General features: G+C 42.2%; 1 protein-coding gene and 1 long non-coding RNA gene across 5 annotated transcripts in view; one reads left to right on the top strand and one right to left on the bottom strand.

Annotated features, from left to right (window-relative positions):
• The window catches only part of LOC148656764 (uncharacterized), a 37463-nt gene extending 16106 nt beyond the window's left edge, over nt 1-21357 (bottom strand). The window contains exon 1 of the long non-coding RNA XR_015940815.1: nt 21219-21357. This is a non-coding gene — a long non-coding RNA (uncharacterized LOC148656764). The remainder of the gene's footprint in view (nt 1-21218) is intronic.
• Nucleotides 7181-27520, top strand: LOC148656763 (uncharacterized). Of its 4 annotated transcripts, none has more exons than XM_088642597.1 (15): nt 7181-7348; nt 13433-13517; nt 13634-15243; nt 15727-15791; nt 15923-16071; nt 17857-19043; nt 20033-20097; nt 20402-20550; nt 21153-21436; nt 22129-22193; nt 22498-22646; nt 23137-23411; nt 24130-24191; nt 24813-24955; nt 25932-27520. In XM_088642597.1, the coding sequence occupies exons 2-15, from the start codon at nt 13466-13468 to the stop codon at nt 26033-26035; spliced, it is 4359 nt and encodes a 1452-aa protein (XP_088498723.1). In that variant the 5' UTR covers nt 7181-7348; nt 13433-13465; the 3' UTR covers nt 26036-27520. The 4 variants fall into 4 exon arrangements, with proteins under 4 accessions (XP_088498723.1, XP_088498724.1, XP_088498726.1 ...); XM_088642598.1 differs by having other exon boundaries at nt 7189-7309; XM_088642600.1 differs by lacking the exons at nt 21153-21436; nt 22129-22193; nt 22498-22646 and having other exon boundaries at nt 7189-7348; nt 23140-23411.
• Nucleotides 27521-27755: the final 235 nt, after the last annotated feature.

Below are 27755 nucleotides of genomic sequence, written 5' to 3'. Positions count from 1 at the left end.
AGTGAGGGATAGGGCTGTTAAAGGATGAGCCCTCAATTTACCACACAACTACTAACAGGAGCAGAATATTTTTAAAACAAACAGGTGAGTTATAACAGTCCGAAAATCAGGCAAATGTGGCACAAAAGCACAGAAATGTGTGAAATCACAGTGGACCACTTGGTAGACCACGTAGCAGCTTTGCAGTTCTGGGGCCCTGGGCTCACTTCCTGGGGAGCGGTCTGAGTGGAGTTTCCCCATGTCCTCTGGTGCTCCGCTTTCCTCCCGCAGTCCAAAGACATGCTGGTAGGTTAACTGGCTAATGAGAAAATGGGCCCTGGTGTGAGTGTGTGTGTCAGTGTGTGTCATGCGATGGACTGGCGTCCTGTCCAGGATGTGCCCTGCCTTGAACCCGTTGCTTACTGGGATAGACTCCGGCTCCCCTGCTACCCTGTGTTGGATAAATCTGAAAGAAAACAGATGTTATTTGTGTGACAGGTATTGCTTTGTCTTGCTTCATCCAAGCCAGTTTCCTGGAGTTTGTGATATCATTAATTACGAAATAGATCATAACTTCATTTTCACAGAGAAAAAAAAAAGAACAGGCATTACACCTCCCTGCTTTATCGGTCCCTGAGCCAAACTCTCAGGGAAAGAGCAGCACTGGAAAAGCAGGTTCTGCCACCTCAAAAATACTGTTTTCTTACTCTTACTGCACACGCTCTTCCTGTTTGCTTCTTTCTGATCACCTCCTGACATTAAGTCATCTCTGCCTGTTTATGATTCATTCCCAAAATAATTTTGGGTTTTGTTTTCGTGGAGCGCCTTTCCCGTTAAGCCGTTAAAATAAATGTAATTAATGAATAAAACTGGGAAACGAGCTGAACGGACTGACATACCAAAGAGAAACAACCGGCCATGGTTTTTAAAGAATGTCTAAGAGGCAGAGACACAGAGCCCTGCAGATCTATCCTCCTTTTTATTTTTATTTTGTTTTTATTAAAGCTCCTGCACCTTGTTCGTTACTGGTCTTTGAGGCAGCAATAAGCTAGGTTTTTAAGGACTTGGATTTAAATTCAACTCTAAACTACACAGGGAGCCTGTACAGGGAAGCCATGACAGGGGTTATTAGTACAGGAGTCTGTTGATAGTTTTCAGAGGCCCCCCCAAGGGTGCATTACTGAAATCCAGCAAAGTCATTTCTCAGCCTCTGACTTCTCGCAGTAGAAAAATGCCGTTTATAAACTGAACAGCCAATAAACCACATGTAATAAAATAATTATCAAGATGGGGGTCCCACTCAGTCAGCAGTTAATCCCAGTGTCACTGGTGTAACCGTTAGTTCTGAAGAAGCAGATCTGACCACATGTACAGTAGGGTCACATGAAGGGTCACATGTTGGTTGACATGTAGGGTCACATGTTGGTTGACATGTAGGGTGACATGTAGGATCACATGTGGGGTCACATATAGGGTCCTGTGAGACACCTGTAGCAGCTGCAGGAAAGTAAGAGGCTTCGTGTCCAACTGTCACACCTGCTTGTGGTCAGGAAGAGCGATCAGGATCAAACCAAAGCTAGGACATCCCAGAGACACCAGCACAGGTCTCTCATCAGTGTAGGAGGGGAGTACGGTTAACAGTGAGCCGTACTGGCGGAGAGTCACCCTGGCCCAGCCCAGGGGTCCCCAGTCCCCAGACACACTTGCTGGTTTCAATTCAGCCCAGCTCTTACCCACCTGAACGCTTAACTGACTAGAGAACAGGGTTACTCTCAACTGTTCGACTCTTCTCTGCTCCTGCACCTGCTTTTCAGATGTTGCATTTTGTAAGTGACATAGACGTCCAATGGTCCAACTTGTTCTTGGAAACAAGATCCACAGAGACGCCCTGGTCTAGACATCACAACAGGCAGACCAACCCTGTAAAATCCCTGTTACTTCTTCACCCTTTTCTGATGTTTAACTGTCAGATACACAGCCCCTCTAGGGGCTCTGCCCAATCAGATACAGATACTGTATGCGCCTCGGAATGAACAGTTGGAGGTGAGTCTCTCTTAAAAACTATGCAGTTGGTGGGGTTTCAAGAGGGGTCAATACCCAGAGCTATTCCTCTGTATTCTTAATTATTATTCATGCACACCGCACTAACTCTGGATACACGCACTGCCCCACATACTATAGACATGCACACTTCCCGGACTTGTACATAAATTCCTTGTTTCTTAATTCGCTCTTAACAAAGTGGCATTAGAAGAATGGAGCCAGCAGTCTGGAAATAATGAGCCTCCTCTCCCATGAATGTTTGCCCAAGATAATTGCACACAAGGCTGTAGACAGCCCGGTGCCCGAGGGTCTACCCTAGTTGTAGGTGGGCAGAAAACTGCGACAGCGCATTACAAAGACCAGAAAGCGTGCTTCAGTCTCTCTTGACTAATTTTTGGCAAACAACACACCCAAAGAAGGCTTCACAGCCGAAACATTGTGTTTTCATTCATCTCTTTTCAGCCTGAAGGAAACCTATTGCTTGTACCTTTGCAATGCTTTATACTTCCTGGAGGCACTGAAAAAAGGCCAGTCCACATTAAACCCCCAAGGAAAACAAAGCTGATAGTTCACTTACCGTACATGTTTAACGTGGATCTTTCAAAGAACTTTCCCCCTGGCGACAAACTTCTGTTGCCTTCTTGGAATAAACATTTGTCAGCAACTCTGCTCTAGACTGAATAGATCCAGTTCCTCTATCCTTTCAGTATAAACTGGAGTTATACAACTCTGCTCTAGATTGAAGAGATACAGTTCCTCTATCCTTTCAGGATGAACTGGAGTTGTACAGCCCAGCTCTAGACTGAAGAGATTTAGTTCCTCTACCCTCTCAGTATGAACTGGTGCTGTACAGCCCAGCTCTAGACTGAAGAGATCCAGTTCCTCTATTCTATCTCTGTAGAGTATATGATCTGTGGTTGTGCACCCCTGAGCTTAAGAAAAGCTCTGAAACGTAGTACCTGGGATGTCCGGTATCTCTAGTTACGAAGGTGGCGTTATTTACTTAATTAGCTGCGTCAGTGTGATACTTTCAAGCACTTGGTTTTCTGAAACCTAGTTGCCCGTGATTTGTTACGTATGCCTTTGAATGGCCATTATTCGATTCGGTTAAAACAGTACAATTGCGTTCTTTGCCAACCTTTTCACTGAGCACCGCGGTCGCTGTTTTTCGACTCATCTAAATCTTAATCATAGTTCACGTGTGACGCTGATCGCTAAAGCCCACAGCCCGTTCGACCCGTTTGATCTGTGTTATTTCCAGCTGTCACGTCAAAATGTTTGCGCGTTAAATTTCTCCAGTTGTTGAACGAGATGTTTGGCAACATTCTTTCCAACAGGACGCAGACTTCGATGCCGTGTTACAATCATCACTAGAATTTTTACAGTACACTTATAGTGAATAACAATAAATCATACTGTAACCAAGGGGCAATTAACAGGCTGTGCTTAATTAGAGTCTTGTGGAGAAGTAGTTTTAACTGTCTCTTCAAGAGACATGTTTGGCAGTGAAAAAAAAAAACACCGAGAACCGTTTAGAATCTACTGTAGCTTTTTTACAGTATGTTTTTTGTAATCGCCTGTGACAGACCTAGACGTGTTTAGCTAATGAAAGAGATCAGAGCTGGCAGCTCAGCCAGCGGGCATCGGCAACAAATGAAGATGTGAAAGTCAGCTCCAAGCTGAAAAGCGAAAAAAAAGAAACAGGACGTTGCGGCTGTAACGCTTTCTTCTCCTGGAGCGAATCGCAAAAAGCGGTTTCTTCTTTCCACTTTTCAGCGTGAAATTAACCTGTACTTGTTCCCTTTGTCGCGAAAACAGAGGTTAAATTGACTGTTGCGACTGGGCTACAGAACAGGACCACCGGGATTCTGCTCTGGGTTCAGGCAGAGCTCCCTTTGTGGAAAATGAACCGACTCGATTAATTTTCTTTTTTTTTGCACCATTCGGCTCCCAGCCGTCCAGCATCGGAACAAAACCTGCAAACGGACATCCGCTCCCGTCCCCCTCAAAAAGGCCCGAACCGGTTCCGAATCGCTCGCCGGCGCTGAGCGACATTCACTCGGGTCTACTTACAGTACCTGTGCGTTAATACAGTTCATTTATTACGTGACTGAGACTGTTCAGATTTTAAGAAGCAATTGCTTGTACAGTACATGTATAAAGTGTATACTGCGCTTTTTACACATCAGTAAGTAACAGGTGCAATTCTATGGAAGCCTATTAGTGGCCAGGATTTTGTTGCTTAAAAATGTCTTTTAGAACTCCCACTGCCTGACTTTGTTTTCCATTTACGCCACGCAAATGGAATAGGATTTCTCAGGACCGAGAGCTCTTTCGAAAAAGTCAGAATTTCACCTGTAGAAATTATATAGTTTTTTTTTTCCTTTTTATCTGCTGTGTAGACTGTGTAAATCTGTCCTGATTTGTTCGGAGTTAATGTTAACGTCTCTAATATCAGTCCATGCTCTACTGCTAAGATTGTAAAAAGGAAATACGGCGTACAGTATACTGTAGCTTGAAGACAACAACGTTATGTAAACGACACAAAGGCATTCCAAGAATTCCAAGAACTCAGCACAGAGTCAAGCTGCAATTAAAAACATAAAGCATCACAACGGTAAATTGAACCAAAAATGTATGCGAAGTAATATCCAATGAACTTTGAAAACATTTGTAGAAGGTCGTGCTCATTTGTGATCATGCTTATAAAGAACGGAATTAAGACCATAAACATTCATACCATAAAACATTAAAGCATTTGTTGACATTGGTCTAGGGTGGGATTTCGATTCATATTTGTTTTGGGTTTTTTTTTCTCGTATACCCTTTCAATAAACGTTCTGCCTTGGGGTTAAAACCGTCTCTTCGACAATTGTGAGAAAGTAATAATTTAGTTTAATATACTTCACCCGTCGGGAAGCAAACCTTCAATTTTATAATCACATTTCTCCGTTCGTCATGTATCTTAACCTCACCTGCTCAATAAATAACAGAAGACAATCGAGCCCGTGTGACCCATCGTGTCCACGTGGATATTCTAGTTCAGAGGTTCTCAACCTGTTTCGCGGTTTCCTGACCTCTCACATAGGCTACAAGAAAAAAAAATTGCTGTCACGAAAATAATGTGAGTTACGAAGGCTTTGCGTGGCTCCAAGAAGTCAGAAAAATTAGGTATATCTTCTAAAACGCCATCTTCAAATTCACTCTCTCAATAAATTCCTGTATTTGCGCTGCTAGAGCCAGGAGGTATCTCGAAGGTGTCGGATGAAATATCTTCTTCCATCTGCTCTTCTATCTCGTTTGGAGATAAAAATGTTTGCCATTTCGCCATCCGGCAAATCTCAAAAACTCCCACGATGAGAGAAGATGGCGTGTTACAGGTAGACAGATCGCTTCGAATTTTCTGCAACCACGAGAGAAAAAAGAACAAGAAAAAATGTGAAAAACAAAACACCCTTACAAACTCTTCCTTACAAACAGCTTTTAACGAACTGCAGTTGACAGGGTTTCGGTGCAGCACCAAAAACGAATACCCAGTAGTATCAAAGAAAACTGTTTTTCTCCCGTTTGCGACCACCAATCTGTGCGAAACCGGATTTTCGTCGTACTGTACGTTTCCACAGAAACAAAGTAATCAAAGTCACAGATCGGATGTAGAGTCGAACATGAGACTGCAACTCACATCCATAACTCCAAATATTACACATTGCAGAAGTAAGAGGCAAACTCACTCATCACACTGAGATTGTTCTGTTTCTGTTCGTTTTAAGTAAATACTGATTTAAATGATCAGTACTCTTTTTAAAAACCTCATGTACTGTTGTCTCACTGCGTTTTTCTTTGTCGTCTTGCTACCACCTCTTTTCCTATCTGCGCCCGGTTAGACCACAGAAAGTGTCGTCAGGGTCTTAGTTTTTTCCCCTTTGTTAACAATGTCAAAAATGTAACATTTTCAAACTTCTGGTTTTCTTCTAACTTGGTCGAACCGGCGGTAAGAACTTTGATTCTTTTATTCTCAACTAGTATTTCATTGATTAAGCTTTATTGAACTGTAGGGGTGCTAATCGTAGACAAGTTATGATGTGATTAATCCTAATTTCCTAATGCAAGAAATTGTATACTGCTTATAAAGTGATCTTAATCCGTCCATTTTCACTTCCGCTTTTGCCGGTGAGGGTCGCGGTGAAGCCGTGTCTGGGCCAAATATCCCCCCCCCAGCCCGTACTGTGGCCTCCAAATTGTCCCCATGTGTATGACTGGCTGGCTCTTGCCCTGCGATTGACTGGTGTCCTGTCCAGGGGCTCTGTCTGGCGATCTCTGTCGCTAAGGTTGGCGCAAGAGGTAGCCAGTTTAAGAAGCACTTAGTGATTAACGAGTGGGTCGGGGAGCACGTAGATTACGAAGGATTTAACGTTCTACTTTAGTTACGACAGGTTTTGGGAAACACTCGTAAATTAACGATCGATCTTAAGAGCGAGTTTACGATGTTCTTAGCGCTACGATGCTTTCGGGAAACTCACCCCTGTTCTGCCATGAAACCGGGACACCGCTCCGGGCGCCGCACACAAATCTACGAACTGTTTAATGACTAAGCGCACTAAGATCATTACGGAATAGGGAAAAAACAGCCTGTGGTAAAACCAACACAATATCACAACAAAATCAACAGTATCGTGTGGTAGAAGTATCGTGGCTCAGGGGGCTACTCTCTTTGTCATGTATAAAGAGAAAATCCTGTTGGGTCACTAGGGTTCCGTTTTAAAGATGTTTTTGACTTCACGAGTTCATTTTTTGGAATGGCTTAACGTCTCGACACCTTAATACAGTACATTGGCTGTATACCGCATATACAGTACACTGTACACGGGGAACAAACCATAAACTGCAGGAATATGAAGATCTGCTAAAACGTGTATCTGTTTCAAAGACTGAAGGATTCTGGGATCTAAATGGAGCGCTGCTGGACTCATAGGAATCTGGTGAAACCCAGCAGCTCAGGCGACGATTGATGACTCGTTTTTCCGGAAAGGATGGATTGTTTTTGGCCGGCGTCATTAACGCAAAGTTCCCCGTTTAGAAATTCATCTGGGGAGGGAAGAAAAGCAATCTTTCCTGTTTCTCGGCAAAACTTCGTCCCACCTTCGCTCCTGGGGACGTGGTCTGTGCGGGGACGGGTGTCATAAATAAATAAGTCTATTCCTCCCGGCGTCTAACAGCTCCTCGGCTGCTGGAATACTAACGTGCTCGGAGCGACTCGGACCTGCGCCCAAGGGAGACCCGGGAGACGGTCTGTTTTTTTCTCATCATTTAAGATTTCGATATTCAGGTAAACGCAAAACCTCCTCTGGGTACTATACGTATTGCAATGTGGCTTCACGAGTTTAAGGGCATTTCAATTTCATTTGAAGCAAAATACAGATTTGAGATTTTAAACGCTTTGGGTATTTCTATTTTAAAATGGGGTGGTTTATATGTATACATATTTTATGGTAATACGAGCTCTTATGGCTTTAACAATGTTTTTTTCATGCAGTGATTCAGTTATGGAAGTAATTACTTATTAATACAAATATGGAAATGTTCAGCATTTTTGAAAAGAACAGAAGAAAGTCGGTGTGGCGAGATGCTGGATTGGCAGTAACATTACACGGTGGTACTCTTAATTTGTACCCTTCTGAAACGAATCTTGCTGTGTACATTACGATTATGTAGCCTTTTTTTCACAAGTGATCCCGTGCTTTTTTATTTAAAAAACTTTGGTATATCTCACTGGACTGAGCTTTTTTAACACTGAGCACGGAGAGCAAGAATAGCACGAAACCCTATTACCCTAAAATAACTTCAAATTGCTTTTAAAAAATCAATCTTAAAGCCTTCGTACAATTAATCGACTAATTCGTAAAAACGAATTTTGAGAGGAGCTGTTTGTGATTTTTATCTAAGGGCAATGAAGACAAAAATTGACAGAATTAAAGTCACAACTATTTTCAAGTGATGCTGTTTTTTTATCACATTACACTGGAACGGTTTTAGGGTTTAAATTTAACCAAAAGCTCTAGGTCACCGACTTTAATCCTGCTTTTTCCCGTACGATTTTTATTTATGACTTCGATAATTCCATTTATTTTATGATAATATATTTCTTGTCACTGTTGTTTCTGCAGGAAAAGGTGTGACTCAATATCAAGTGCTGTTTGTTCCTGGGGATTTTAATAAAAGGGTTAAAGCTGGCCTAATTAATGATGGGAACCGAGTTTTACAAGACTTTTATAGAGTTGCGCCTCAGCTTTGGTAAATAGATCCACCGTGCCGAAATAAAAAATAATCAATAAAAATATGTATCCTCTTTTACCCTCTGTCAAAACCTGATTATTCACAATCAAAATACTTAACAAGCCCTGCCAAAACAGGCGGAAGACAGTCTTTGCAATTAACATTCAATTAACTACAGGTGAGAAAAACACAGGTGTTAACGTAACAAGGGAATATCGGTCGGTTTGATTTTTTCCGGTTATTTAATTGTTTTACGTTTCGCTGCCTTGTCTTCAGATAGGATTATTCGTTTTTAAAAATATTTGCACGTCCGTTTCCACAATCGGCGCTCCTAAGGACTCGGACAGTTTGGATCGGTAACGCCGCAGTTCTGAGTCCGGACGTGATTCCTTTAAAGTGTTGTTTTTAAAAATACACGGGTAAAATACAAAAATGCAAACCCCCAGCTGTTAAATTTACCACCAACAGAATTCTTTAATATGAAGAGAAATGCGCAGCGGTCTCTACGTTATGCAAAATACAATTCCAATCAATTCAAGAGCAATTTAATTAAAAACTATTTAAGGAGGTATTATCTTTCAATTTTAATTATCTCCTCGACAGAAGTCAGGCGCACACAGTACATCGACACAAACCTATCCCCACCCCCCAGTCTCGAAACCCCCTAAAAAAGAGACGCCACGCGGTCTGGAAACCTGCTGGGTGATGGAGTGTGTCGCTTCCTTGACAGAACTCTATAACTACAGTGAGCACAAGGAAACGATGGCAGCAGGTTAAGAGAAAGTGATGAAGATCGCAGGGATCTGTAGAGATTTCGACCACAAGACCACGAACCCCGAATGATGGAGAACTCGCATCTGTAACCGGGTTGTTGTCAGCTGCCTGGGAGATAGGGTCATCAGCAAAATGTGCTCTGAGACGAATCCTGCGGTAAAAGCGGTTGAGGTCGACTTGGGTTTGGGGGATGTCCAGCTTCTTGGGGACTGAGACACAACTTGAGGCCTTTGCTGAGAAGAGATCGCTCGTCCTGTGACAGGGAAAGGTCTGAGGGTATAGTAACGACAAGGTTAGGACTGGTGGAGGTGGGAGGGATGTTGATGTTTTTTTTTCTGTAGAAGATGATTGAGTTTCTTACCCTTCTCTGAAGTGAAGAACTGGTAAAGTTGGGAGTTGAGCGATCTGGTGAGGCTAGTTATAAAGGGAAGAGGATGTGGACCTGTTAGCCGTACAAATGCCTTAGCCTCTTTGATGTTGCTGTCAGAAAGGGTAATCTGTTGTTTGAGGGACAAAATGGTAGAAAGACTTTGTTTCCGCGAAAATTGCTGTAGAAGTCTCTGAGTGTTTCTCTGCGTGGTGTCAGAGTCAAAGACAAAAGTGTTACATTTTCCGGCGAACTCCTTTAGGAATGATATTATAACGACGACATGAAGGAATAGGAGGTGGTGAGAAAGCATGGTCGTGGAACAGATCGCTGGGAAGAGACGGGATGCTGGTTTGGTGAGAGAGGGAGGGAAGCAGCCCAGGGAGGAGGAGGAGGAACGACGAAGAGATCTGGAAAAAGATTTAGAGGAAGGCATAGTGGGTCACAGCAGAAGTACAGTAGGCTGAAGTAGTTTGGGTGGGTAGCTGCGTCAGCATGCGTAGGCTACAAAGGTAATGATAAAGATCTTTTAAAGTATGTTTTCATTTGGAAACAACATTTGGAAATATAGCAGTGTTCGTTCGAAACATTTATTTGAAAGTCAATTGTTTAGTTTGACAATGCGATGACAAATTATATAAAGCGGAATTGGATTAAGCCTCTGTTCGTACGCACTTTTTATAGATACGTGATCAGAACTAAGGGTAACTGGTTATGTGAAAGTTTACTGATTCAATCAGTCATGCCTACCGCTGACCAGCTTGAATTGTAATACAGGTAGCACACATTGAATTAGAAATTCCAACAGGGGTGTATTGCTAAATGTACAAAAGCGCATTGCTGCCATCAAAAACAAATGTCGATACATGTCGAAATTACGAAACAAGTCTCGTAATAGCCAGTTAGTAATTACCAGCAGCCATGTCACCCTGCACCTCATATCTGGTAACTTTCTGAAGCTCAGCAGGTGTGAGTTTGGTCAGTACCTGAAGGGCGATCTCCTGGGAAAAACTAAGGTTGCTGCTGGAAGAGGTGTTAGTGGGACCAGCAGAGGGCGCTCAACCCGCGATCTGTGTGGATCCGAATGCCCCGGTATAGTGAGGGGGACGCTATACTGTAAAAGTTTAAAACCGAGGTCCTGACTCTCTGTGGTTATTAAAAAAAAACTCTCGAAAAGAGTAGGGGTGCTACCCCCGTGTCCTGGCCTTTACCAATCATGACCTCCTAATTATCTCCATCTCTGAAGTGGCTTCATCACTCTGTCCACCTCCGCACTGAGAGCTGGTGTGTGGTGAGTGTACTGCCGCACTATGGGTGTTCCTGCGAAATCCTTTAGGAATTATATTATAAGGTTGGTGGTGGTGGAGGGGAGTCCCCATTACCTGTAAAGCGCTTTGAGTGGAGTGTGTAGAAAAGCGCTGTATAAGTATAATGAATTATTGAATATGAATTTAAGCCATTTGTTTTGGGAATTCTAATGTTTACTATTACATGATCTCGTAATTATCAAATAGTACATTCTCGCGTAATTTATGTTATCACGCAATAGTCCAACGATAGCCAATAATAATAATAATAAAAACTTTATTTTATATAGCGCCTTTAAAGGTGGCTTCTCAAAGCGCTTTACAGGATGACAATAACAATAAATAAGAAGACTACAACAATAAATAAGAAGATTTCACAAGATAGGAGACAATTATAATTACAACAATACAACAATAACAATAGAGGAGACCGTGGATGGTGGTACTAAGAAGAGCAGAGGGGTGAAGAATGGAACCAGTTAATTAAAGGCTTTTCTGAAGACGAAGGATTTGAGTCTGGATTTGAAGGAGTTTAGAGAAGGTGACTCTCTAATATCCTTGGGCAGAGAGTTCCAGAGCTTGGGGGCATAGCAGGAGAAGGCCCTGTCGCCCATACAATGTAGACGGGCTTGGGGGACAGTAAGGAGAGCAGAATTTGAAGAGCGGAGGTTGCGAGGTGGGGAGTAGGGCGATAAAAGTTCAGACAGGTATTGAGGTGCCAAGCCATGTAAAGCCTTATAGGTGAGCATGAGGATTTTAAAGTCTACGCGGCATTTGACCGGAAGCCAGTGCAAGGATGGTCATATGTATTGTATGTTACCATTAGCTGACTTTCTGTTTTAAGCAGTAGAATCGATTCCAGGGCACACTCGTTCTTGTTTCAGGGATATGTGTGTGTTCTCGTGGTTAGAATTGTGTTCACATGAGGTACAAACTGTAATATGTCTTGATGAATAACCTCCAGAGGAAATTTCGCCCGTGCAGGGCTGCACTTTGTCAAGAACACTGAACCCCCGGTTCCAGCTGAGCTCTCGGTAGCTTCTACTGTAGGTGCTGTCATTGGGGGATTCATTACGAGATCATCTGCCATGTTGTAATTACGAGAAAAATCTGATTTCTGTCCCTGGTGGCAGCAATGCGCTTCAGCACTAAATAAACGGAGAATCCGGATATATATTCCTTTGCTCAGAATGTTATGTGAAGTATTTAGGCAGATGATCACCTGACATCTCAGCCTCTTAATTAATCTTTCTTAAGCATCTATTCCCATGCTTTTAACTGCGAGGTACGTACTGCACTTCCCAAATAACCGCCGAGAACTGGATCAGAACCGGTTACGTGTGTCATGTTTGAACACCCGTAAGAAAACTTAATAAAGGAAACCAGAATACTTCGGGGTTTTCTCCTCTCGGAGGAACTTCGACATTATGAGAAAATTGATGTTAAACCTGTCACTAAGCAAACCTGTCACTAATGCCTTGAGGATTAAATAATAACAGTTACTTACAAGAGGAGGTGCTTGCTCGCCCGCGACTCTTTACTGGACAAATTGGTTAAAAATTGCCCGCAGCTGTCTCACCCTGTAACTCACAGCTGGCAGCCCACTGAAGCTCAGCAGGTGTGAGCCTGGTCTGTACCTGGATAGGAGACCTCCTGGGAAAGCCAAGGTTGCTACTGGAAGAGGTGTTAGTGGGGCCAGCAGGGGGTGCTCACCCTGCTGTCTATGTGGGTGCTAAAGCTCCTGAATAGTTATGGGGACGCTATACTGTAAAAGGGCGCTGTCCTTCGGATGAGACATAAAAACGAAGTCAAATTTCCCCCCGTGTTTTACCACTAATAGTCCCCAACTGTGAACTGGCTTCATCACACTGTTTTCCTCCCCACTGAGAGCTGGTGTGTGGTAAGCGGACTGGCGCAGTCTGGCTGCTCATTGGTGGAGGTGGAGGGGAGTTCCCATCACTTGCAAAAGCGCTTCGAGTGGAGTGTCCAGAAAAGAGCTATGTAAGAGTAAATAATTCTTATTTTACCCTTGACATTATCTTACCCTTGACATAAGGTTATAAGATTATCATAAGGTTATATAATCATCCTGTCCATCCGATCGTTTGATAGTTAAGAGAATCCTACTCAGCTATTTTGTGAAAGAAAGTCAGACAGGTTAAACACAATGCGTTAGCTTGTTCCACACTCCCACCACTTTTTGGGTAACATAGTATCTCCTGTCCGGACTGTAGGGTCTCATCCAGGTATTTCTTCAAAAAACCCAGGAAATTCGACACCAATCTTGCAGTTAGAGAGAAACAATGTTGTTGTTCGATATAGTTTTATGTCTTCTTCACATCTGATTTCTACATTTCGTAACTTTTTGTTCAAACGGTCAATCAGTCCACCCAGTACAATTAGAACTGTTTACCTTTTTACATCCTTTAAAGAAACACTTCATTGCTGAACAGCTTAACAACACCAGTGATGCTGTCAAACGATGTGACAAGACCACCGCAACATGCAGTTGTCCGCTTTAAGAGTGCTTTTCAATTTATACAGACATCGGATTTAAATGTGTCTTGTTGCTTGCATCACGAAGGCCGCTTTTTAAGGATTCTTTTGGGAAGACTACAGATAAATGTGCGCTGAGGTTAACTGTGGGCTACAGATCTCACATACTCTTTTCCTGTGCTCTCTTCCTCAGACTGGACTCAACCTACTTGACTGTCAATCTCTAATGATGAAAGGGGGAACCATCCTTCTCTTCCTGTTTCTTACAGGTGGTGTTGGTGAGTTCCTTACTAAGCATTCAAATCATGACAAACTCTAAGCTTAAATTTCATTATTATGAATGTCTGTTTGAAAACCTTCCCTGTTCACCAATATTTGCATTATTTTCTATTAGATTCAGATGAAACGTCAAGCACAACTGAATCACTAAGCGTAAACTCAACTTTGGCTGGAGACCTAACAGGAACATTCACAAGTGGAAACTCAACTGAAGCTGCAGAAAGCACACGTGGCCCAGCAGTGAACTCGACTCCAGCTCCACAAAGCTCAACTCCCCAAACTGCATATTCAGTTGCAGCTGCAGAAAGCACAACTTTCCCAGCTGGAAACTCAACTGCTGCTTCAGAAAATGCAACTTCACCCCAAGTAAACACAACGGGTACACCAGAAAACACTTCACCACACGTGAACACAACCAGTACACCAGAAAACACAACTTCTCCATATGGAAACACACCTGGTACACCAGAAAACACAACTTCACCCCAAGTAAACACAACGGGTACACCAGAAAACACTTCACCACACGTAAACACAACCAGTACACCAAAAAACACAACTCCTCCATATGGAAACACACCTGGTACACCAGAAAACACAACTTCACCACATGTAAACACAACTGGTACACCAGAAAACACTTCACCACACATAAACACAACCAGTACACCAGAAAACACAACTCCTCCATATGGAAACACACCTGGTACACCAGAAAACACAACTTCACCACATGTAAACACAACTGGTACACCAGAAAACACTTCACCACACATAAACACAACCAGTACACCAGAAAACACAACTCCTCCATACGGAAACACACCTGGTACACCAGAAAACACAACTTCACCACATGTAAACACAACTGGTACACCAGAAAACACTTCACCACATGTAAACACAACCAGTACACCACAAAACACAACTCCTCCATATGGAAACACACCTGGTACACCAGAAAACACAACTTCACCACATGTAAACACAACTGGTACACCAGAAAACACTTCACCAAATGTAAACACAACCAGTACACCACAAAACACAACTCCTCCATATGGAAACACACCTCGTACACCAGAAAACACAACTTCACCACATGCAAACACAACTGGTACACCAGAAAACACAACTCCTCCATACGGAAACACACCTCGTACACCAGAAAACACAACTTCACCACATGTTAACACAACTGGTACACCAGAAAACACACCTCCGCCACATGTAAACACAACCAGTACACCAGACAATGCAACTTCACCACAAGTAAACACACCTGGTACACCAGAAAACACAACTTCACCACATGTAAACACAACTGGTACACCAGAAAACACTTCACCACACGTTAACACAACCAGTACACCAGAAAACACAACTCCTCCATACGGAAACACACCTGGTACGTCAGAAAACACACCTCCGCCACATGTAAGCACACCTGGTACACCAGACAATGCAACTTCGCCACACATAAACTCAACCGGTACACCAGAAAACTCACCTTCACCTCCTGCAAACTCAAGTCCTCCTCCTCCCATCTCAAGCTCAGTGCCTTCTGGAGTGACACCGGCAGCACCAGTTACAATACCTTCTACACCTGCTTCACCCAGACCAATAGTTGTTCTTCAGTTCAGTCTGAATCAAGATTTTAATGAGGACCTAAAAAATAAGACATCTGAAGCTTTTCAAAGCTTGGCAAAGAACATAACCACACAGGTAATTAACTAATTAAGTTAATGGGGATTTGAAACTTGTTGTTGTGAAAGATTAATCAAACAAAGCACAGTAAAATCATGGTAAAAGAACAGAGGAGCACAGAGACAAACAGTAGGGTAAAAATATGATACAAAGCACAAATCCTGAAATGACAGCGTCATAGTACAGCATCAGAATGGTAAAAAAGGGAAACTAGTATATTTTCAGAAAGCAGGAGACAAGAAACTGTAAAGAAAAGGAGTTTCAGAAGGGAGGCTTGCTCACTGTGAGAGAGTTAAATGTGATGCCAGGCAGATGAGAGATCAGATGTATGGCCCCAGGACAGGGGGCCTAGGACACCTTTGGAGACTGGTAGCGGAGATCCCAAGGTGCCCAGTGGGATCCAGGTGTGGTGACTGTCCAGACCCTGGAAGAGCTGTGTTACTTCAGCTTTTCAATACAGCCTGGAAGCCTCAATATGTCTTTCTGTCTCGTGTTTTGCAGCTGGACACTGTGTACAGGAATAAGTTTGGAGATGCCTTCAATCGTACAGAAATCACAGATTTCAGGTAAGGGATGTTAGGAAAATGGGACTCTGAATGTCAAGCTAATTTCCAGAGCACAGTAATCTCTTAGATGGGCAGCTAGATCTCTCTGAAGTTCTCACAAAATGCCTTTTTCTTCCCTGCATCAATTTCAGGAGCGGGTCAGTGATCGTCGATTCTACCTTGATCTTTAACAATCTGACAGTTGTTCCAAACACCAGTGAAGTCACCAACACTCTGAAGGCTGCAGCAAACACTTCTGGCTTTTCTCTCCCTGTCAACACCTCTACAATTGTGGCTTCAGGTAATAAAGACAGAACTAGCAGTTGTCTTCAGTGCTGGGAAGCACCTGCACAAACTAGAGTGACTGAGTGGGATTTTGGGTTCAATAGATATTCAGCTTTTGAATGTGAAACTGAAAACAAACTTATATTTACTCACTAAATAAGAATGTCATGTTCTATGCAATACATGAGCTGTCCCAACAGAAAAAGCATAACATTTTTATGCTCTTATGAGCACCCCAGAAAATATTAACCTTTAACCTGTACAGCTGAAACAGGGCATGTGGGTCACAGCTGTGTGGCAGTGAAAGTGGCTCATAGTCCCACCTTCAACCGCATGAGGGCGCCAAAGACCTTATTTCAGTCATGCTCTGTACTTAGTGACTGGGAAAATTCACAAGCAAATCCCAGTCAAAAGCACTGGTGTTTCTTATATCCAAGGGTATGAAATACAACAGCTGATGCCAACTTCACGGGCACACACAGAAGATCTCTAGGACTATGTCTTCAACACTTAAAAGCCTCGCTCTAGTCTTGTAGACATCACATTGACACAGAGCCGCTCAGTGTCGACAGATTCCCATCCCTGGCGTAGAGTGCCAGGGTGCCATAAGTCCAGAGGCAGATCGCTTCTGCAGTACCCCACCAAGATAAGCACAGGCTAACAACACATAATTAACAGTCCACACAAAAATGGTTACAAGCAAAGGCTCTGTGCTCCTCAGTTTGCTGATCCACCTCTGAATTCACGGTTCCGTCAATGACGAGATGGCAAAGCAGCCCCAAACCATGTTTCTCCCTCCACCATGCTTGTCAGTCGGGATGAGGTTCTTCTGTTGGAAGGCACTGTTTGGTTTTCTCTACTAAACTAAACGCTTTTCAAAGAATAATGTCAAGTTTTTACTAGTCTGTCCAGAGAACATTCTTCCAGTAGACCGTTGGACTGCTCAAGTGCTCTGTTCATGAATTATCAGACACTTCCTCAGCATTATACAGTATCGACACTTGACACCCGAAGAGGGCTTCACAGCCGAAACATTGTGTTTCTTTTCGTCTCTTTTCAGCATAGCTAAAACCTATAAATTGTTTCTATTAGATAGTACTGTATCTACACTTTTTGCAAAACCCCAACACTTTGTGCACTTGCAGTACTGATGAAGTGATCTGTTCTTTACCAAACCCGTAAACATATTTCCAATCTATGATGTTTTCCTTAATTGCTAAGATTTTTTGTATCAGATATTATTATATAATAGGAACAAGTAAAAGGTTTATTCCATGCTGAAAAGAGAAGAAAGGAAACACCACTTTTCATCTGTGGAGCCTTCTTCGGGTGTGATTAAACATTGTGTTTCCTTTCTTTTTTTTTCAGCATGGAATAAACCTTTACTTGTTTAAGCACCCTACGCATGCTGACGCAGATACCCACATAAACTACTTATTATATAATAATTTATTTTCTACTAGATTACTCCAGTTTCACACTAAAAAATAGAAGAAAAAACACAATTTCAGCTGTATACAGTAGCTTCTGTCAGTAAGAAATGTTTTGTGAAAACCTGCTGAGATTATTTCATTTCAATCTAGGATGTTTAATGCTACAATTTTTCTTATTAAATATTATATTTTTTTCTCACTACATCACAGTGATTATACCCTGAAAGATATAAAAAAAACACTACATCTCAGCTATACAGCCTCTGTCACTGAGAAGTTATTTTTAATCCCCATTCAAATCCATTGAAAGTATTTTATGACATTTTTCTCAGACCTTTATCTTTAAAAATAAAATTTCACTCTTACAGCTGATACTTTAACAACTGCATCTCCTGTGAGCACAACTGCACCTCCTGCAATAACAACTGCACCTGTGAACCTAACTGCACCTCCTGCGAACTCAACTGCACCTCCTTTGAACACAACTGCACTTGTGAACCTAACTGCACTTGTGAACCTAACTGCACCTCCTGCGAACACAACTGCACATGTGAACCTAACTGCACCTCCTGCGAACACAGCTGCACATGTGAACCTAACTGCACCTCCTGCAAACACAACTGCACCTCCTTTGAACACAACTGCACTTGTGAACCTAACTGCACCTCCTGCGAATACAACTGCACCTCCTTTGAACACAACTGCACCTCCTGCGAACACAGCTGCACATGTGAACCCAACTGCACCTCCTGCGAACACAACTGCACCTCCTTTGAACACAACTGCACTTGTGAACCTAACTGCACCTCCTGCGAATACAACTGCACCTCCTGTGAACCTAACTGCACCTCCTGCGAACACAGCTGCACATGTGAACCTAACTGCACCTCCTGCGAACACAACTGCACCTCCTTTGAACACAACTGCACTTGTGAACCTAACTGCACCTCCTGCGAATACAACTGCACCTCCTGTGAACCTAACTGCACCTCCTGCGAACACAGCTGCACATGTGAACGTAACTGCACCTCCTGCGAACACAACTGCACCTCCTTTGAACACAACTGCACTTGTGAACCTAACTGCACCTCCTGTGAATACAACTGCACCTCCTGCGAACACAACTACACCTATGAACCCAACTGCACTTCCTGGGAACACAACTGCACCTCCTGCGAATACAACTGCACCTCCTGGGAACACAACTACACCTATGAACCCAACTGCACCTCCTGCGAATACAACTGCACCTCCTGCGAATACAACTGCACCTCCTGCGAATACAACTGCACCTCCTGTGAACCTAACTGCACCTCCTGCGAACACAACTACACCTGTGAACCCAGTTGCACCTCCTGTCAACACAACTGCATCTCATGCAAATACAACTGCGTCTCTATTAAACACAACAATTTCTACAACGACCAGCACTTCAACTTCACCAGCACCAGCAACTGCTCCCCTGCAGTTCAGTTTGAATCAGACTTTTATTCCTGAACTTGAGAACCCCAACTCTAATGCTTTTTCAACTTTGGCAAATACTATTACTACCCAGGTGAGTGTGTGTGAAAGTGGACAAAATAAATAATTGCATTACAGATTACTTGCAAATGCGTTAAAACATTATAATAACTGCACCTTATATTGGTTGTGTATTAAACTAGGATCACATACTTGAAAAGAAGCACAACTCAGGTACTAGAATGGACTGGAACTGCAGAGTTTTGACATTAGTATTGAAATCATCCAGATGTCCTTATGTTCTGACTCTCCCAGAAGTAGCAGAACATGATCTACAGATGTTTGTTTCTCATCTGTTAGATTTGTGCGTTGGTTATAATTGAATGTTGGTGAGGGTGTTACTGCTCTGGAACAGATACACCTGTATTCAAGTCCAAATGCAGACACTGCTGTTGTATCCTTCATCACAATACTATAATTGACCCCGGGTAGCCCAGTTCTGTAAGGGGGTATCTGTTATGAGCACTGCGGCTTAAACTGCGATAGTCTATAAAACACAGCTAGAGCAATCAGGTATTCAAGACTCCTTATCACCTTAATGACCATGATAGGATCTTTCTCCATGACCTGCACTGGCTGCTGAAGAGATTTATCTTATTGAATTTAATGGTGCTTTCGTACATCAACAACATCTGTACTGTATATGTCTTCCAAATCAGCCAGTCTGAATATTCCCAGAGTTAAGATGAAGAAAAAGAATAAATGTGTAAAACTGTGATGAACTGTTACAAGCTCATATGAAAAGTTTAAAAATGAGGACATCAAAGGTTTTTACACGCAGTGAATTAAAAGTGCAAATATATTCCTAAACTAATGCACAAATCTCACTGTTTCTGGTGTGAGTTTGTGATGAAGACCTGTCTTTGTACATGCTTTCTCTCTTCCAATGAAAATATTAGCAAGGGACAGCAAGTGTCAGTATTTCTGCTAGGCAGGAACAGAGAGCACAGCTGAACAGGAAAAATGATAAAAGTGATTCTGCAAGAGTGAGCTTGAGGTCTCAGGCTGTTTGTTTCCTTGCAGGTGGATACCGTTTACAAGAGAAAATTTCCTAACACATTCCGTCGCTCCAGAGTGAGAAGATTCAGGTAAGAGTTGAGCTCAGTCTTAATACAGATAAAGTTCTGTTTTAAAAGCTGAAATTACAGTCTGGTGGAGAGCAGTACCTGTATAAACACTGCAGGCTTGTCCCTCACTGTCAGTTTAGACTCGCTGCCACAGCATAGGAGTGAGAGACTGTTCAGCCCACAGTACAAAATCACCCTGTCAGATCTGCACTCACACCTGGAGCTGGTCTCTGGATGTGGAGACTAAGTGTGAGAGTGAAGAGACTAAGAGACTGCAAAGATTTGCAAGAAACCTCCTTCATTGCTATTCATTTCCTTTCCTCAGGCGAGGATCAGTCATTACTGACATGGACCTGGAGTTCACGAACCAGACCTCTGTGCCCAGTGCGTCTGAGATTGTTAACACTCTGAAGACAGCTTTGAATGATTCAGCTCTCAACCTGACGATACAGTCTGACACCATTACAGTCCCAGGTAAGCAAGGCTTTATGACATCATCTTCGTGCCCAACACATGACACAGAAATTCAGCTTTGCAGTCGAACCTTCATTATGAATGTTTTTTGGAACAAGAAAGAACAAAGCATCAAAGTGTGGAAAATAATCATATGAATAGAATTAAAACATGAATAAAGGTGAGTATTTGCCTACCTTTATGACCATTATACATCATCTATATTCCATGTGTTTTCATCCACACTGCCCTAATGTGAATCAGCTGCGTTGAGCATTAAAAACATAACAAAGCTTACAGGCAAGGGAAGGCCGTTTGCCCATTCAGCCTGTTTGGTGGTTAGTAATTTATTGGTCCCAGGATCTCATCCAGATGCTTCTTGAAGGAAGCCAGGGTATTGGCCTCAACAACATGGCTGCCCAGAATCTTCCATAATTCCCCCCCAAACACACACACTTTGTGTAAAAGATTTCCTCATGTTATATGTTTTTAGTGCACTTCCCTGTAGTTGAACTATAAGAACGCAAGAAAATCCAACAAGATTTCCAACATTACCAGCTTATGAAACAACTTAATTATATCACTTGTTAACAATATAAATATATTCTTTCTTCCTCATCTAGACAATACAATATCCACAACTACAGCATCTCCAACAACCGTGTCTCCTACAACCACCCCTTCATCACCTGCAAGCACAGCTCCATCACCTGCAAGCACAACTACTGGTCCTGCAAACACAACTACTGGTCCCGCAAGCACAATTTCTACTGCGACCAGCGCAACAACTTCACCAGCACCAGCAACTGTTCCCCTGCAGTTCAGTTTGAATCAGACTTTTACTCCTGACCTTGAGAACCCCAACTCTAATGCTTTTATAACTTTGGCAAATACTATTACTACCCAGGTGAGTGTGAAGCTCACGCTAAATAAATCATTACATTACAGATTGACTGCAAATGTGTTAACACACTAAAATGACTGGGTATGTTTTGGGTATGTATCAAACTGGGATCACAAACTTGAACAGAAGCACAACTCAAGTACTAGAATGGGCTGCAGCTGCAGTGTTTTGACATCAGTGTTGAAATCATCCAGATGTCCTTATGTTCTGACTCTCCCAGAAAGTAGCAGTACACTAACTTATCTTATTGAACTAAATGGGGCGACTAGTTCACGTTTTGTAACTTTCGTACTTCAACAACATCTGTACTGTATATGTCTTCCAACTCAGTCAGTCTGAATTTTCCCAGAGTTAAGGAGAAGAAAAAGAATAAATGTGTAAAACTGTGATGAACTCTTAAAAGTTCATATCAAAGGTTTAGAAATGTGGTCTTCAAAGGTTTTTTACATGCAGTGACCTGAAAGTGAAATTATATCCTTACACTAGTGCACAAAGCTCACTTTTTCTGGTGTGAGTTTGTGGCGAAGACCTGTCTTTGTACATGCTTTCTCTCTTCCAATGAAAATATTAGCAAGGGACAGCAAGTGTCAGTATTTCTGCTAGGCAGGAACAGAGAGCACAGCTGAACAGGAAAAATGATAAAAGTGATTCTGCAAGAGTGAGCTTGAGGTCTCAGGCTGTTTGTTTCCTTGCAGGTGGATACCGTTTACAAGAGAAAATTTCCTAACACATTCCGTCGCTCCAGAGTGAGAAGATTCAGGTAAGAGTTGAGCTCAGTCTTAATACAGATAAAGTTCTGTTTTAAAAGCTGAAATTACAGTCTGGTGGAGAGCAGTACCTGTATAAACACTGCAGGCTTGTCCCTCACTGTCAGTTTAGACTCGCTGCCACAGCATAGGAGTGAGAGACTGTTCAGCCCACAGTACAAAATCACCCTGTCAGATCTGCACTCACACCTGGAGCTGGTCTCTGGATGTGGAGACTAAGTGTGAGAGTGAAGAGACTAAGAGACTGCAAAGATTTGCAAGAAACCTCCTTCATTGCTATTCACTTCCTTTCCTCAGGCGAGGATCAGTCATTACTGACATGGACCTGGAGTTCACGAACCAGACCTCTGTGCCCAGTGCGTCTGAGATTGTTAACACTCTGAAGACAGCTTTGAATGATTCAGCTCTCAACCTGACGATACAGTCCGACACCATTACAGTCCCAGGTAAGCAAGGCTTTATGACATCATCTTCGTGCCCAACACATGACACAGAAATTCAGCTTTGCAGTCGAACCTTCATTATGAATGTTTATTTGGAACGAGACACAAGAAAGCAGTAAAGTGTGGAAAAGCATCATAGGGGATAGAAATCTACAAATGAATAAATAAAGGTGTGCATTTGCCCACTTTTATGAGCATTATAGCTCATCTATATTCCATGTGTTTTCATCCACACTGCCCTGATGTGAATCAGCTGTGTTGAGCATGAAAAACATAACAAAGCTTACAGGCAAGGGAAGGCCATTTGGTCATAATTCACCCCCCCACCACCACCACTTGTGTAAAGGATTTCCTCATGTTATATGTTTTTAGTGCACTTCCCTGTAGTTCAACTTTAAGAACACAAGAAAATCCAACACAATTTTCTACATTATCTGCCTATGAAACAGCTTAATTATATCACTTGTAAATAATATGTTCTTTCTTACTAAAGTAGACAATACGACATCCACAACTACAGCTCCTGCAACAACTGTGTCTCCTACAACCACCCCTTCATCACCTGCAAGCACAGCTACTGGTTCCACAAGCACAGCTGCATCTACTGCAACAACTTCTTCTACAACATCAACAACACCTCCAAGCACCACTGTGGTGGTAGAAGTAACTGCTCCTCTTCGCTTCAGCATAATGCAAACCTTTATTGCAAGTCTTGCAGATACCAACTCTTCAGTTTTCCAGAACTTTGCGAGTGGAGTTACTGATCAGGTGAGTTCATGAGGAATAATGCCACCCAAGTATTAGTCGTGCTTGGCTGAGGTTCAGTCCACTGGCTATCGGATGAGGAGAACTGGATTCCCATGCAGTATGAGGAGCTAGATAAGGGGGGAACTGCACAGCTGGAGATGGGGTGGGAGAAGGATGTGTGGGTTGGAATGTGAAAAGTAATGGGATTTGTGTGTGACAGTATATATATACTGGATATCTTTGAGAGTTTGTTTGTATGACCTCTCCGTGTTCTGAGGGTTTTGCCCGGGTGCTTCAGTTTGCTCCCAAGACACACTAGTAGGTTAACTGGCTTCAGAGAAAACTGGGTTTTGTGTGAGTGTGTGCATGTTCGTGCGATGAACTGGCGTCCAGTGCTGGGTATATCCTGGCTTGCATCTCTTGCTTCCTGTGATAGGCTCCAGCTCCTTGTATTATGTAAAGCAGTTAGCGAATGGATGCATGGATGAATGGATGATGCTGCCTTTAAAGTCACCCTTTTGGAATTCTTTTACAAAAAGAAACACAATTTACCAGCTGATCCTTATTAGTCTTAACACTGAATACTGTACATCGTACCGTTCATGAATTGTATCCCAAAACTGAGTGAGATAAAAAGTTTAGAAAACCTGTTCTACTGGGAAAACTCTCTTAATTTTGCTATTTCAACTGCGACTAAAAGTATAAGTTGCAGATTTAAGCCTTTTCTATTCTTTTGCAGGTGAATAAGGTTTACAGGAAAAAATATACCACATTCCTTCATTCCAGAGTGAGAAAGTTCAGGTAAGCTGAGCTGTGTTTAAGGAGAACTCGGTATCAATTCTGCTTTTCCCAAAGCTTTAGAGACTCTTTAGAGATCAGGGTACTGACGTTGTTACCACAGTCTCAGTATTTACTAGAAAAGCCCAACAGTGATGTCTATCAATGCATTCTAAAATACAGAGGACAGTATCAACCCCAACACAGTTAAGCTCTAACAAACTGGATCACACAGAGAAGTGCTCAGTACAGCTCTGACACACGGAGTCACATAGCACAGTGCTCAGTACAGCTTTAACACTGTAAAGACAGGAAAAATTGTGTTACATTTAAGAACATAGAAAGTTATTACTAATATAAAACAGATTCACACAAATCTTCCCAAAAAAGTACTGTCCAGGCTGGAAGATCTCACCCAGCCACTAAGTGAAGGAAGCCAAGGTATTGGCTTCAATAACATGGTTAGTTCACCTGTTCCATACTTCCGCCACCATTTGTGTAAAGACATGCTTCCTGATCTCGGATTTAAATGCACTTCCCTGTAGTTTCCACCTGTGTCTGTTAGTAAGTGTTTCCTATTGATTCAGAAGAATTTTACATACAGTAGCTGAGTTTGAATTTCTCTATTATTTTTTCTTTCTTCAGTCGGGGATCAATTGTGACCGACATGGACCTGGTATTCCAAAATACTTCTCCTTCTGCAACTGATATTGTCAACACCATGAAGGACGCAATAGCTAACTCTGAGGTCATCATGCCAATAGATGTAAATTCTATTATATCCTCAAGTAAGTGTAACCCTGTCCTAGTTGTTTCCAATAGCAGGACATAGCTGTTAGTATATGCTTTCTGTCGGGGCACATGGGTATGAATATATTGTAGAGAACCGGGTGCAGAATAACTGGCTGCTATTGGTCACGTTGACTCTGAGACGCTGGACTGCACATGCGAACTACATCCCCCATAAACCCACTGGGCGACTTCCTGCCAAGTCTCTACCTCTCGAGTCATCGAGCTCCTGTCAGTTGTGACGTCTTGCACAGATCGATAAGCCTGTGGTCTGGTGGTAGGGCTGGGATCTCTTATTTGAAATTTGAATTTCAGAGAAAGAGAGAACAATACAAAAGGTTTCCACATGATTTCCACTGGTGGCCCAAAAAAACAGTACCCCAATAGGTAGTGGGGGAACCAACGATACTGTACACGTTGCCTTGTCAGTTTAACATTTTTCAAACATACAATAACATAATACAGTATTATATCATAATTAACAAGTTTATAATTCCATTCCATTTTATTTAAACTCACATTTAACAAACGTCTGTATTATTAACCCGACAGTCTTACACCGCTAACTAACGACGTTTGTGTTTCTCATCCCTACACTTCCACCCCCCTACATGTAAAACACATTAACCTTTAACTAATGAAACTGTTATATCGATTAACATAATTATTGGAGATTCCCGAAGCTAACTCCTTCAGGTTTATTCGTCTCACCTGACAACAATCAGAAATTACAGTGGGAAGGTTTTCTGACGGGTTCTTACGGTGGTCAGTAATTCAAGCGGGAAACTTCGCAGTGCGCGCGAGGAGTCGAGCTCCGGTGCCGCCGCCGCCTTGTCACGTGGTCTGTCTCTCAGACTCTAGTTCGTACAAGAATCTACAGAAGGTTTTACGCTCGTTTTACTCTCGGACCCGACTGTGTTACCCTTCCAGTTTCGGTGTTTAAATAGTAATTATTTCTCGTTCCTTCCCCCGCAGACAACCCGCCTTCCTCGGCCCCCGCCCTGCGGACCAGCCTGTCCTCGCTCCTCGCCCTGGCTTTGGCCACAGTGCTTGTTGTCTTGACACAATGGCTCCACTAGATGCCGCCAACGAGCCCTTCCTGCCTGAAACGTTTGTTTTTCGCGATGAGAGATTTAATTTTCTTCTCAGTCTTTCTTAGATTTGTTTTCTGAAATGTAACCTGGTGAAGTTGTTCAACTACAGTTACAGAAAATCAATTAGTGCACCTCCAGACGTTACACAGCAACAGCAACATCTTAAAACCAAAACAAATATTAAGAACACTCTTGTGAAGAGTAAGATACTGTACTTGAAGACTTAAGATAATGGCAATATGTCAAATGGGGGATATGTTTCCACTTCTGTACATGGGCAATGTCGTGTGATGTCCTGAGAATACAGTATTTGAATCTAATGCAAGAAGATATAATTTTCAAGGTGAGAAGAAAATAATTAAAAATGAATATTGTATATTAAAGGAGCAACATTAGAATTGGCAATATCGTAAGTGAGTAAACTTTCAAGATAATCTGAAGTCCGTTTGGCAACTTGACTTTGTATTGGGTAGTTAGTGTTCATTGTTTATTTTATTTTCTTCAGCTGCACTTTATTGTTTTTTTTGTGTGACAGGTTTCCAAGACTGTTCCAGTGGGATTAGCAGTTTTTCGAGATTGTACAAAGCACAATCTGTTAAAATAACAGACTACTCCAAAACATATTTTTTTGCGAAGAAGTAGCACTGACTGTACATTTGACGGTTGTTTGCAACATTTTGTCATATGATGGAACATTTTTAAAGTTTAAACATTGAATACTTTAAAATCGGAAAGTTAATCTCTGACTGGATCACGAGAAACTGAAATGTTAACAGAAGCTTTCCTCCTGAAAATTCACTGTGCTAACTGACTTGTCTCCATGATTTCCAGCAGAGTCTCTGTACAGCTGATTTTCTATACTGTATGACAGTACAGTACCATTATAAAGGCTGTTTAAAGTAAATCATGGTATCTCATAGACTACCAAGAACATAAGAAAAGTTATAAAAAAGAGAAGACTATTTCACTTACATGGAATCTGGGTGTTGGCTTCAAAAGCATGGCTGGTCAACTTGTTCAATACTCCCCCTCTCCTTTGTGCAATAAAGTTCCCCCGGTATCAGTTTATCACTTTTCTTTTGGTTTGCTTTTTCACGTATTGAATGAAAGTGAAGCCATAGTACTGCACACTGAAGGCCAGGCCACCAAGTCAGTTAGCATAGACAGTAGAAAAAACTGCACAGGAAGGAAACAAGCCTCGCTAAACCAAAGCTTACATTTTATTGACATTCTACTGGTGAAACGGACATTTATATATATATATGGAAGTCTGTGCTCAATGTTTAAAAGTGTTTATCGACCTTTGTGAGCTTTCTAATGGGTGTTCTTGATATGCTCAGGGCCGGGCTGACTGGAGATGACTGTCAATGTCAAGAGAAATGAACCTAGTTATACTGATATTTTTCTTATTGAAATTACCTGTGTATATATGTACTAAGCTTTAATAAAATGTCACTTTCCAAAACATAATCTCCAGAGCTGATGTGAGCCCTTTTTTTGTGTTTTCATGGAATTCTAACTGTTCAAACTGTTCATGTGTACAGATTAGGCAGCCAGGGAAATGAGAAGGGTCAAGGGTCAACTGAGACTGACAAGATAGAGTTTTTAATTTGTATCAGCCACTAGTAAGAGCTCCTTGTCCTTCGTCCACCATGGTGCTGACCTGACCCATGTATTTGAAGACCCATTCGAAACCTTAGTGACC

Source organism: Lepisosteus platostomus, chromosome 8 (genome assembly GCF_059453375.1).
Source record: "Lepisosteus platostomus isolate fLepPlt1 chromosome 8, fLepPlt1.hap1, whole genome shotgun sequence".
Taxonomy (NCBI): Eukaryota; Metazoa; Chordata; class Actinopteri; order Semionotiformes; family Lepisosteidae; genus Lepisosteus; species Lepisosteus platostomus.
The sequence above is the reverse complement of the archived record's forward strand: the minus strand, read 5'-3'. Positions and strand labels throughout refer to the sequence as shown.

Coding starts and splice junctions, on each gene's coding strand:
- LOC148656763 (XM_088642597.1), top strand. CDS start 13,466: ATGATGAAAGGGGGAACCATCCTTCTCTTCCTGTTTCTTACAGGTGGT. Junction 20,098..20,401: donor TCCAGAGTGAGAAGATTCAG/GTAAGAGTTGAG, acceptor TCCTTTCCTCAG/GCGAGGATCAGTCATTACTG. Junction 22,194..22,497: donor TCCAGAGTGAGAAGATTCAG/GTAAGAGTTGAG, acceptor TCCTTTCCTCAG/GCGAGGATCAGTCATTACTG.